Source organism: Salvelinus sp. IW2-2015, linkage group LG10 (assembly GCF_002910315.2).
Source record: "Salvelinus sp. IW2-2015 linkage group LG10, ASM291031v2, whole genome shotgun sequence".
NCBI classification, from domain to species: domain Eukaryota; kingdom Metazoa; phylum Chordata; class Actinopteri; order Salmoniformes; family Salmonidae; genus Salvelinus; species Salvelinus sp. IW2-2015.
This window is the reverse complement of record NC_036850.1, coordinates 6,523,986-6,536,744: the sequence shown is the minus strand read 5'-3', so window position 1 is coordinate 6,536,744 and position 12,759 is coordinate 6,523,986. Positions and strand designations below refer to the sequence as shown.

Below are 12,759 nucleotides of genomic sequence, written 5' to 3'. Positions count from 1 at the left end.
GGATGCTCCTTACCTGACTCTGCCATTTCATCCTCCGGGTCTTCTCCTCAACAAGCTGCTGCAGGAGGCGCTGGGAGCCAAGGCCCCGGGTCCCACGCTCCCGGGCAGATAAGATCCGCACGGAATTCTTTGGGTAGACAGTCATCTCAAAGATCAGGCCTTCCTCCCTCTCCTTCACACTGGTGTTTGTTGGTCTCAGTCACCAAAGGGTCTAAGCAAAGGCCATATGAAAGTGTGTGTGGAGAGCTTGTAGTCTAAAGGGGAGTCTAGCTTGTAGTCTACACCTTTACCTTACCATAGCATGATGAAATCCAACTATTGATGACAGAACCATGTTTGTAGCTAACTAGCTAAACATTGTTTTTAATTATTAGTTACCTAATCAATGCAGTTGTCATTTGTTAACAGCCATGAGGAGCTGATGACAATGCTGCCATTGGTGGCATGAATAATTAAAATCTGTTCGTTTTACAGAATTACAACATAACGTTAATGACCAAACAACTGGTGGTGTGGGTTCTGGCAGAAAAACGGAAACACAGAGAAACAACGAAAACAGGCTGTCATGAAACTTAAAAATCGAGTTAACTACCCGTCTCCTAGCTCCAGATTGTAAAACCAGATAATGTGATTTAACCCAACAAATGTGGTTCATTATAATGGTGGAGGACGAAGATAGTAACGCCAATAACAGGTTAAAGTTGTTAGTTGAAAACTCTCTGACGACGTTTTGTACAGCCAGGCCTGTAACTAACAGTTATATTTGGTTAAATCACATTATATTGTGTTACAATCTGTAGCTATCCGTCTCCCAATAAACTAGCAAGCTAAAATGCCAGCGTTTGTCCAACTCAAGTAATACCTAGCGTTGACAACCGTTACAATCTGTAGCTACCCATCACCCAATAAACGAGCAAGCTAACAAGCCAGCGTTTGTCCAACTCAAGCGTTGACAACCAACCCAAACAAGGCATTTGGCCAAACTAGCTAACGTTAGCGATATACTCGACCACGTCCCTACCTTTTCCCACTGCTACGGTTGGATGTTATTGACGACTTAACTAGTTACATATATTAGACTTTTACTAGCGCCTGAAACTGTCTCGTATATTTATGTTTTATTTTCTCCGATGTTTTTATATTGTGTTGACCGACTGTGGTTAGCAAACTAGCAGTGTAGCTAGGCTAGCTATTAGCCCATGTTCTCCAAAACATTAGCCAACTGGCCAGATCTTCCACAGCACATCAGGCATTACTAGTTGAACACAGGAACCTGGGTGGGCGTCAAACAGGGAGCTTTTTTCAGTGCAATAAATAGCTAGCTTACAAAGGGTCACTTTTGCTTTAAAGTAAGCAATGTATTGTTCATCTACATTTATCGCCATTTCTAAATGTTTTACAGAAAACATGTAAACATATAAGTTCATTATTATACAACGTAGCGTTTTCCAAACTGGGTCTGGGCCATAGGATCTTGGTCCTCAATCCAAACAGTACACAAAGATTTGTAAAAGTGACCTGGATTGCACAATAAAGTCGGACTTATTTCCATTCTGGTCCCTATTTTTAACATAAATACATATACAATTATATAGATAGAGACGAAAAAATGCTCAGCCTCCAGGAGTTTACGTACAATTCTTACAAGCTTGTTTGGCTGGTAACTTATTCTTTAGATGTTCGGGTCTGCTGGTGAACCATGATATGCAGGCATTATCAAAGTGACGCTGGACTGGCGCACTTGCTAGGTTTCCATCCAATTGGCGACTTTAATTCGAATATTGTAAAATTTCATAAAACAGTATGCCATTTCAAAGTTTTCTTTAGGAAATTTAAGCACCTGACAACATGAAAGGGAAGATTTGAATTGGCCAAATGAGCCACAATTACGTGTCGTTAAAAACAGCCTATAACAAATGACAAAACACTATTCCTTGTGTTTCGATGTGTAGCATATGCAAAACTGTATAGCCTATTTGTTAATGTGTTTAAGGCTACTTTCCTAAAACAATTATTGTCTGCCTCACCATTCAGCTGTCACGAGATTTGAGCACTACACGTATCAGGGCATTGYATGCATAGGCCTAAGGCTTAGGTGTCTACTGAATGATATTAACATTTTAATAAAAATTAATATTGCCTATATAAAGCAAGAGAAGCTTAGGCCTAACCCCAGACAGATAGAAATATGCCGGTGGCATCCTACAACACTGACATGCATTGTTTTAATGTCAGATGGCTACTGTGTCTGTTATACAGATGTACAGGAGGCTAATTAGTTCATTTTCGATCATAATATTTTGTATAAAGATAAGCAATGTATTGTAAGATTATAGGAGTAACTCTGGTAGGCCTGAAAGTCTTACTCATCTCAAATCAAACTTTATTTGTCACATGCCCCCGAATACAACAAGTGTAGACCTTACTGTGAAATGCTTACTTACAAGCCCTTAACCAGCAGTCCAAGAAGAGTAAAGAAAATATTTACCAAATAAACTAAAGTAAAAAATAATAAAAAGTAACACAATAACATAACAATAATGAGGCTATATACAGGGGGTACCGAGTCAGTATGCTGGGGTACAGGTTAGAGGTCATTTGTACATGTAGGTAGGGGTGAAGTGACTATGCATAGATAATAAACAGCAAGTAGCAGCAGTGTACAAAACAAATGGAGGGGGGTGGGTCAATGCAGGGGCGCCGCCAGGGATTTTGGGCCCCACCACAACAGGCCACACCAACCCTGCGCAATTGCTGTAACCACACACCTCCAGAACCCAATCGACCCATTCAAAGCTTTAAATAACTCTACCTTTGCAGGCTTGCAACTCTCTTGTAGTCCAATATTTACTGTACGATATTTACTGACAGTGAGCTGTGAAAATATAACACTGTGCAGACATGCATGCAACATTCTGCATACAGTGGAATTCACTATTTGATGCAAGACTGATACCCTCTATAAGAAATGTGCTAAAGGCCATCTTTTACAGTCTAAATGTAATTTTAATGGTAAAATTCTTGAATGGAAAATTCTCTTAACATGAATGAATAACTTAAAATAAATATAACTTAAATATACGTACATTGACCTCTTCAATTAAAATACATTAACAAGATGGCGTAGCAGTCGGACGTGTGTTTTGTCTTGTCGGCGTGTAAATATAGTTTTTCCTCGTTTTTCGAATATATTTTAATATCACTTTCCATCTACAGACTCAATATACTCTCCTGCAACCCGCCTCACCCAATGTGGTATGGATCTGCTATTTTTTTATACTTAAGAACCGGAACCCCCATCAAATGCTAGCCAGCTAACTGGCTACTAGCTAGTAGTCAGTTAGCCATTGTTAGGCCCATCTGCTAGGCCCATCTCCCGGCAAGCCGAAGAGGCCCACTCCTTGGGCTACAATACCTGGACCACCGCCGACCCATCACGACTGGACTACCAATGTAATTCCGGCCGAGGGGTTTTTTCAACTGACTCCTCCGTCGCGACGCCCCCTGAATGCCCACTCGCTAGCCTGCTAGCAACGGCCCGCTAGCTGTCTAGAGCACATCRGACTGTTACCTTAAGAGGCCCATCTGACAAATTCTTTGGCCACTATACCTATTTTGCCAATTGGCCTGGTTTACCACACGGAGCCCTGCTGATCCGTCCTCTGAACCGGAACCCCCCAACAGAAGCTAGCCAGCTAACTAGCTACTAGCTAGTAGTCAGCTAGCCACTGCTAGCGACCATCAGCTACCTTTACCCCGGACAACTCTCGCCAGTCTGCACAGCGCGACTCAAACCAGAGCAAATCTGACTTATTTTCCCCATATCTCCAGATTCCTAACCTTTATTAAAAAAAAAAAATCCTCACCTGGATCATTGCAGCTAGCTAGCTGCTATCCGAGTGGCCACTCCTGGCTAACGTCTCTGTCCCGAAGCAAGAACCAATTAGCCTGGAGCTAGCCTTGCCAGGTCCATCTGGCCCACCCCCACTGTATTCACATCCTACCATACCTTTGTCTGTACATTATGCCTTGAATCTATTCTACCGTGCCCAGAAATCTGCTCCTTTACTCTCTGTTCTGAACGTACTAGACAGACAGTTCTTTTAGCCTTTAGCCATACCCTTATCCTACTCCTCCTCTGTTCCTCTGGTGATGTGGAGGTTAATCCAGGCCCTGCAGTGCCTAGCTCCACTCCCATTCTACAGGTACTCTCATTTGCTGACTTCTCTAACCGTAAAAGCCTTGGTTTCATGCATGTTAACATTAGAAGCCTCCTCCCTAAGTTTGTTCTATTCACTGCCCTAGYACACTCTGCCAACTCGGATGTCCTAGCCATGTCTGAATCCTGGCTTAGGAAGACCACCAAAACCCCTGAAATTTCCATCCCTAACTATAAAATGTTCCGACAAGATAGAACTGCCAAAGGGGGCGGAGTTGCAATCTACTGCAGGGATAGCCTGCAGAGTTCTGTCTTACTATCCAGGTCTGTGCCCAAACAATTTGGGCTTCCACTTTTAAAAATCCACCTCTTCAGAAACAAGTCTCTTACCATTGCCGCTTGCTATAGACCACCTTCTGCCCCCAGCTGTGCCCTGGACACCATATGCGAATTGATTGCCCCCCCATCTATCTTCAGAGCTTGTGCTGTTAGGTGACCTAAACTGGGASATGCTTTTAACACCCCGGCCATCCTACAATCTAAGCTTGATGCTCTCAATCTCACACAAATTATCTATGAACCCACCAGGTACAACCCCAAATCCGTAAACACCGGCACCCTCATAGATATCATCCTAACCAACTTGCCCTCCAAATACACCTCTGCTGTCTTCAACCAGGATCTCAGCGATCACTGCCTCATTGCCTGCGTCCGTAATGGTTTTGCGGTCAAGCGACCACCCCTCATCACTGTCAAACGCTCCCTAAAACACTTCAGCGAGCAGGCCTTTCTAATCGACCTGGCCCGGGTATCCTGCTTTAGTTTTTGCTTGTAAGCAGGAATCAGGAGGATAGAATTATGGTCAGATTTGCCAAATGGAGGGCAGGGTAGAGCTTTTTATGCGTCTCTGCGTGTGGAGTAAAGGTGGTCGAGATTTTTTTCCCCCTCTGGTTGCACATGTGACATGCTGGTAAAAATTTGCTGGCAAAACTGATTTAAGTTTGTCCACATTAAAGTCCCTGGCCACTAGGAGCGCCGCTTCTGGGTGAACATTTTCTTGTTTGCTTATGGCCTTATAGAGTTGGTTGAGTGCGGTCTTAGTGCCAGCATCGGTCTACGGTGGTAAATAGACAGCTACGAATAATATAGATGAGAACTCTCTTGGTAGATAGTGTGGTTTACAGCTTATCATAAGGTATTCTACCTCAGGCGAGCAATACCTCGAGACTTCTTTAATATTAGACATTGCTCACCAGCTGTTATTGACAAAAAGACACACACCCGCACCCCTCGTCTTACCAGACGTAGCTTCTCTGTCCTGCCGGTGCATTGAAAAACCCTCCAGCTCTATATTATCGGTGAAACATAAGATATTACAGTTCTTAATGTCCCGTTGGTAGGATAATCGTAAGTCATCCATTTTATTTTCCAATGATTGCATGTTAGCAAGTAGAATTGATGGTAGTGGGAGTTTACTCGCTCGCCTACGGATTCTCAAAAGGCAGCCTGCTTTGCATCCTCTTTTCCTCCGTCTTTTCTTCATGGAAATGACGGGGATCTGGGCCTGTTCCCGGGAGAGCAGTATATCTTTCTCGTCAGACTCGTTAAAGGTAAATGCTTCTTCCAGTTTGTGGTGAGTAATCCCAGTTCCGATGTCCAGAAGTTATTTTCGGCCATAAGAGACGGTAGCAGAAACATTATGTACTAAATAAGTTACAAAATAAGTTACAAACAACTAAATAGCACAATTGGTTACGGGCATGTAAAACGTCAGCCATCGTCTTCGGCGCCATCTTAACATATAGTCAAGTTCAACTGTCAGAGTCAGTCGGAGCACTGGGGCTTACTTTCAATTCAATTTAATTCAAAGGGCTTTATTGGCATGGGAAACAATGTTTACATTGCCAAAGCAAATGAAATAAACAAGAAACAAAAGAAAATTAAACAAGGGAAAAAAACTATAAAAAATCACAGTAAACATTACACTCACAAAAGTGTTAAAAGATGATAGATATTTCAGGTATTGTATTATTGGCTATGCACAGTGTTGTAACAATGTGCAAGTAGTTGAAGTATGAAAGGTAAAGTAAATAAACAGATAAATATCTCTATCTCTCTCGATGTATTTCTCCCTCTAGCGTGCTCTCTCTCTCTCTCTCTCTCTCTTTCTTTCTCTCTCTCTCAATGTCTCACTCTCTCTGTCTTTCAATTTCAACTTTCAATTTAACAGCCTTTATTGGCATGGGAAACATATGTTTACATTGCCAAAGCAAGTGAACTAGATAATAAACAAAAGTGAAATAAACAATCAAAAAATAACAGTAAACATTACACTTCCAAAAGAATAAAGACCTTTCAATTGTCATATTATGTCTACATACAGTGTTGTAATGATGTGAAAATTGTTTAAGTGCAAAAGGGAAAATAAAAAAACATAAATATAGGTTGTATTTACAATGGTGTTTGTTCTTCACTGGTTGCCCTTTTTTTGTGGCAACAGGTCACAAATCTTCCTGCTGTGATGGCACACTGTTGTATTTCACCCAATAGATATGGGAGTTCATCARAAGTGTATTTGTTTTCAAATTCTTTGTGGGTCTGTGTAATCTCAGGGAAATATGTGTCTCTAATATGGTTATACATTTGGCAGGAGGTTAGGAATTGCAGCTCAGTTTCCACCTCATTTTGTGGGCCATGTGCACATAGCATGTCTTCTCTTGAGAGCCAGGTCTGCCTTCGGTCTGCCTTCGGGGTCAAAGATTTCCTTAATTTTGGGTCAGTCACGCTGGTCAGGTATTCTGCCATTGTGTAGTCTCTGTTAAGGGCCAAATAGCATTCTTGTTTGCTGTTTTTTTGTAAATTCTTTCCAATGTGTCAAGTAATTATATTTTTGGGGTCTAATTGTGTTGCTGTCCTGGGGTTCTGTGGGGTCTGTTTGTGTTTGTGAATAGAGCCCCAGGACCAGCTTGCTTAGGGGGCTCTTCTCCAGGTTAATTTCTCTGTAGGAGATGGCTTTGTCATGGATGTTTTGGGAATCGCTTCCTTTTAGGTGGTTGTAGAATTTAACAGCTCTTTTYTAGATTTTGATAATTAGTGGGTATCAGCCTAATTCTGCTCTGCATGCATTATTTGGTGTTTTACGGTGTACACAGAGGATATTTTTGCTGAATTTCGCATGCAGAATCTCAATTTGGTGTTTGTCCCATTTTGTGAATTCTTGGTTGGTGAGCGGACCCCAGATCGCAATGGGTTCTATAACTGAATCAAGTATTTTTTGCCAGATCCTAATTGGTATGTCAAATTTTACGTTCCTTTTGATGGCATAGAAGGCCCTTCTTGCCTTGTCTCTCAGATCGTTCACATCTTTGTGGAAGTTACCTGTGGCGCTGATGTTTAGGCCGAGGTATGTATAGTTTTTGTGTGCTCTATGGCAACGGTGTCTAGATTGAATTCGTATTTGTGGTCCTGGCAACTGGACCTTTTTTGGAATACCATTACTTTTGTCTTACTGAGATTTACTGTCAGGGCCCAGGTCTGGCAGAATCTGTGCAGAAGATCTAGGTGCTGCTGTAGGCCCTCCTTGGTTGGGGAGAAAAGCACCAGATCATCAGCAAACAGTAGACATTTGACTTCAGATTCTAGTAGGGTGAGGCCTGGTGCTGCAGACCATTCTAGCGTCCTCGCCAATTCGTTGATATATATGTTGGAGAGGGTTTGGCTTAAACTGCATCCCTGTCTCACCCCCCGGCCCTGTGGAAAGAAATGTGTCTGTTTTTTGCCAATTTTAACCGCACACTTGTTGTTTGTGTACATGGCTTTTCTTTCGTATATTTTTCCCCAAACACCACTTTCCATCAATTTGTATAGTAGGCCCTCATGCCAAATTGAGTCGAAAGCTTTTTTTTAAACAACAAAGCATGAGAAGACGTTGCCTTTGTTTTGGTTTGTTTGTTTGTCAATTATGGTGTGCAGGGTGAATAAGAGGTCTGTCGTATGGTAATTGGTAAAAAGCCCATTTCACATTTGCTCAGTGCATTGTTTTCGCTGAGGAAATGTACGAGTCTGCTGTTAATGATAATGCAGAGGATTTTCCCAAGGTTTCTGGAGACGCATATCCCACGGTAGTTATTGGGGTCAAATTTGTCTCCGCTTTGTGGATTGGGGTAACCAGTCCTTGGCTCCAAATATTGGGGAATATGCCAGAGCTGAGGATGATTTTAAAGAGTTTAAGTTTAGCCAATTGGAATTTGTGGTCTGTATATTTTACCATTTCATTGAGGATAACATCAACCCCACAGACGTTTTTGGGTTGGAGGGTTTGTATTTTGTGCTGTAGTTCATTCAATGTAATTGGAGAATCCAGTGGGTTCTGGTAGTCTTTAATAGTGGATTCTAAAATTTGTATTTGATMATGTATATGTTTTTGCTGTTTGTTCTTTGTTATAGAGCAAAAAAGATTGGAGAAGTGGTTTATCCATACATCTCCATTTTGGATAGATAACTCTTCATGTTGTTGTTTGTTTAGAGTTTTTCAATTTTCCCAGAAGTGGTTAGATTCTATGGATTCTTCAGTTTCATTGAGCTGATTTCTGACGTGCTGTTCCTTCTTTTTCCATAGTGTATTTCTGTATTGGTTTAGTGATTCACCATGGTGACGGCGTAGGCTCAGGTTTTCTGGGTCTCTATGTTTTTGGTTGGATAAGTTTCTCAGTTTCTTTCTTAGATTTTTGCATTCTTCATCAAACCATTTGTCATTGTTGTTAATTTTCTTAGGCTGTCTGCTTGAATTTTTTAGATTTGATAGGGAAGCTGAAAGGTCAAATATACTGTTTAGGTTTTCTACTGCCAAGTTTACACTTTCACTATTACATTTTGTCCAGGAAAATGTCTAGAAGGGATTGAATTTGTTGCTGCCTAATTGTTTTTTGGTAGATTTCCACACTACCTTCCTTCCATCTATAGCATTTCTTAATATTATTCAGTTCCTTTGGCTTTGATGCCTCTTGATTGAGCAAAGCTCTGTTCAAGTAGAGTGTGATTTTGCTGTGATCTGATAGGGGTTTCAGTGGACTGACTGTGAATGCTCTAAGAGACTCTGGGTTGAGGTCAGTGATAAAGTAGTTGACAGTACTACTGCCAAGAGATTAACTATAGSTGTACCTACCAGAGGAGTCCCCTCGAAGCCTACCATTGACTATGTACATACCCAGCGTCCGACAGAGCTGCAGGAGTTGTGACCCGTTTTTGTTGGTTATGTTGTCATAGTTGTGTCTAGGGGGGCATATGGGGGAAGGAATGCTGTCACCTACAGGTAGGTGTATGTCCCCCCTGTGTGCTGAGGGTGTCAGGTTCTTGTCCAGTTCTGGCATTCAGGTCGCCACAGACTAGTACAGGTCCTGGGGCCTGAAAAATGTTGATCTCCCCCTCTAGGATGGAGAAGCTGTCATCGTTAAAGGATGGGGATTCTACTGGGGGGATATAGGTAGCACACGAGGGCATTTTTCTCTGTTGAGATTATTTCCTTATTAATTTCTAGCCAGATGTAAAATGTTCCTGTTTTAACTAATTTAATGGAGTGGGTTTGGTCTGCTCTATACCAAATTAGCATACCCCCTGAGTCTCTTCCCTGTTTCACACCTGGTAGTTTGGTGGATGGGACTACCAGCTCTCTGTAACCTAGAGGGCAACCAGTGTGTCCGTCTCCTTTATACCATGTTTCTTGTAATTTCTTTGATGAAGTCTGGGTTCCTGCTCTTTAGGCCAAAGGCAGATGACTTCAGACCTTGTATATTCCAGGATGAGATAGTAAAAGCTTTGTGTTCCATAGTGTCTAGTGTTGTTTTTGTGTGGTTTAGGCCCGGACCATCACAGTAGCTGTGAACAGAGCATGTTGAGCATCTGATACATACCTCTTAAGTTGCAGGATGGGGCTTGGGGGGGTGTAATAGTGGGGGTTAGGCCTGTTGCTCTGCTCACGGCCTGGGCATATGTCCTGCTGTCATGTTGAGGTCCTTGCCACAGGAGTGGGGGCATGGGGTAGGCAAAAGGGGCATATGTCTGATATGGGGGGGGGCCTATATAGAGTGTGGCCAGGGTTTTCTTGGGGTGGTCTTAGCTGGTTGGGGTGTGGCTGGTTATTGCTGTGGTCTAGGTGTAGGGCCTCTTGGCGTGGGCCATCTCGGTGCAGGTCCTTCACGAGGGGGTCTTGCAAGTCTGGGAGGGTGTCTCACTGGTCTGGGCAGGGTGTCCGTTGCTCTGTTGTTCCTGTGTGAGGTCCTGGGGCTACGGTTGAGGGTGACGTCCGTCATGGTCCTGGCAAAAGTTGGGATTGCTGCCTTGTAGAGGTGGACCTGGTCATAAAGGCTGTTCAAGTCCAGGGTGGAGTGGTGGGCCAGGTAGTCTTTCTCTCTATTTCTCTCTCTCTGTCACTCTCTCTCTCTCAACTCAATTTAATTCAAAGGGCTTTATTGGCATGGGAAACAGATGTTTACATTGCCAAAGAAAGTGAAATAGACAAGAAACAAAAGAGAAATAAACAATTAAAAATTAACAGTAAACATTACACTCACAACATTTTTAAAACAATATAGACATTTCAAATGCTATATTATTGGCTATGTGTCTCTCTCTCTCGATCTCTGTTCCAGATGCACCTGGGAAACATGACCCACAGCCTGAGTGACGCAGACCTGCGTAAGCTCGCCAAAAAGACAGATGGCTACTCTGGGGCCGACATTAGCATCATCCTATGAAATGCCCTCATGCAGCCTGTCAGGAAAGTGCAGTCAACCACACAATTCCAAAAAGTAATTTATACACATGATATAGGAACTCTATTGCAGTCGACTCTTGTAAACCATACTAAAGGTGTATCGCTTTCTCTACTATTGAGGAGATTTCAGATAGTTTGTTGTTTGTGATGGTACTCTAGGTGCGAGGGCCGTCCCGTGCCAGCAGTCAATTAATGATGGATGACCAACCCCATGCTCGCCTGGGGACCCGGCTGCCATAGAATTGACCTGTATGGATGTGTCTAGTGACAAGCTGCTGATGCCCATTATCTGCATGGTGAGAAACATACATTCACAACACAGACACACTCACTATGTTCACTGACATTCACATTCACTGCTCACAAACATACTGGAACATGCTGTTTCAACATACACGTCCAGGTATTGAAAACTGACTCTCAGATTTGTGTAATTGCTGAACCATGCTCATGATTTTGTTCGTCCTCTCGGTGTGTCCCTCTGCCCTCCAGTCTGACATGCTGTGCTCACTATCCTCCACGAGACCCACTGTCAACATGGAGGACTTGTTCAAGGTCAGGAAGTTCATGGAGGACTTTGAACAGGAAGGCTGAGAGGTTTCACTACCATGTCTCTCCTCTAAAGCCCCGTTCCTACAACCTTCTGTCAAAAAGTTGCTACAGTATTACAACATTAAAAACTCTGACTTGTTCGACTAATCTGAATTGGCAGGAATGATGGAACATTTTTCTTTATTCATATTCTTTCCCTACACTATTGGACAGTCCTGAAGACTGAAAGACTGTATTTATTTTATTGCCATCCTACACTTTTACAGAGCTCATGAGTACAGAGCTCATCATTGAGTGGGGAAAGTGTTTACATTTTAATTTGTTTCTGTATTTTTCATAATTTTTCAGTAGAAGAGCCCTTTCTTTTTCTGATTTTGAACATTGAAAATAATAGTTCCACGACAGACATTGTCATTGGGGTGGCATGTGCATTGTGCATGCACAAAATCGTCTCGAATGTCATTGTATGCTGTAGCATAAAGATTTCCCTTCACTGGAACTAAGGGGCCTAGCCCAAACCATGAAAAACAGCCCCAGACCATTATTCCTCCTCCACCAAACTTTACAGTTGACACTATGCATTGGGACAGGTAGCGTTCTCCTGGCATCCGCCAAACCCAGATTTGTCCATCGGACTGCCAGATGGTGAAACGTGATTCATTACTCCAGAGAAGTCCAATAGTGGCGAGCTTTACACCACTCGCCGACGCTTCGCACTGCGCATGGTGATCTTAGGCTTATCTGCAGCTGCTCGGCCATGGAAACCCATTTCATGAAGCTCCCGTCGAACAGTTATTGTGCTGACGTTGTGTCCAGAGGCAGTTTGGAACTCAGTAGTGATTGTTGCAACCGAGGACAGAGGATTTTTATGTGCTTCAGCACTCGGCGGTCCCGTTCTGTGAGCTTGTGTGGCCTACCACTTCGCGGCTGAGCCGTTATTTCTCCTAGAAGTTTCCACTTCACAATAACAGCACTTACAGTTGACCAGGGCAGCTCTAGCATGGCAGAAATTTGATTAACTGACTTCGTGGAAAGGTGGCATCCTATGACGTGCCATGTTAAAAGTCACTGAGCTCTTCAATAAGGCCATTCTACTGCCAATGTTTGTCTATGGAGATTGGTATGGCTGTGTGCTCGATTTTATAAACCTGTCAGCAAAGGATGTGCCAGAAATGTCCAAATCCACTAATTTGAAGGTATGTCCACATACATTTGTGTGTGTGTGTGTGTGTGTGTGTGTGTGTGTGTGTGTGTGTGTGTGTGTGTGTGTGTGTGT

The 12,759-nt window shown here is 42.8% G+C and overlaps 1 protein-coding gene across 6 annotated transcripts in view; it reads right to left on the bottom strand.

Moving 5' to 3' along the window:
* LOC111969216 (activating molecule in BECN1-regulated autophagy protein 1B) overlaps positions 1-1,231 on the bottom strand; it is a 101,648-nt gene extending 100,417 nt beyond the window's left edge. For all 6 annotated transcript variants that reach the window (XM_023995213.1, XM_023995215.1, XM_023995216.1 and 3 more), the window contains exons 1-2: positions 1,022-1,231; positions 14-211 (exon numbers count right to left, since the gene is read on the bottom strand). In XM_023995213.1, coding sequence (XP_023850981.1) covers positions 14-145 — 132 coding nt within the window. In that variant the 5' untranslated portion in view covers positions 146-211; positions 1,022-1,231. The remainder of the gene's footprint in view (positions 1-13; positions 212-1,021) is intronic.
* Between the last annotated feature and the right edge of the window lie 11,528 nt (positions 1,232-12,759).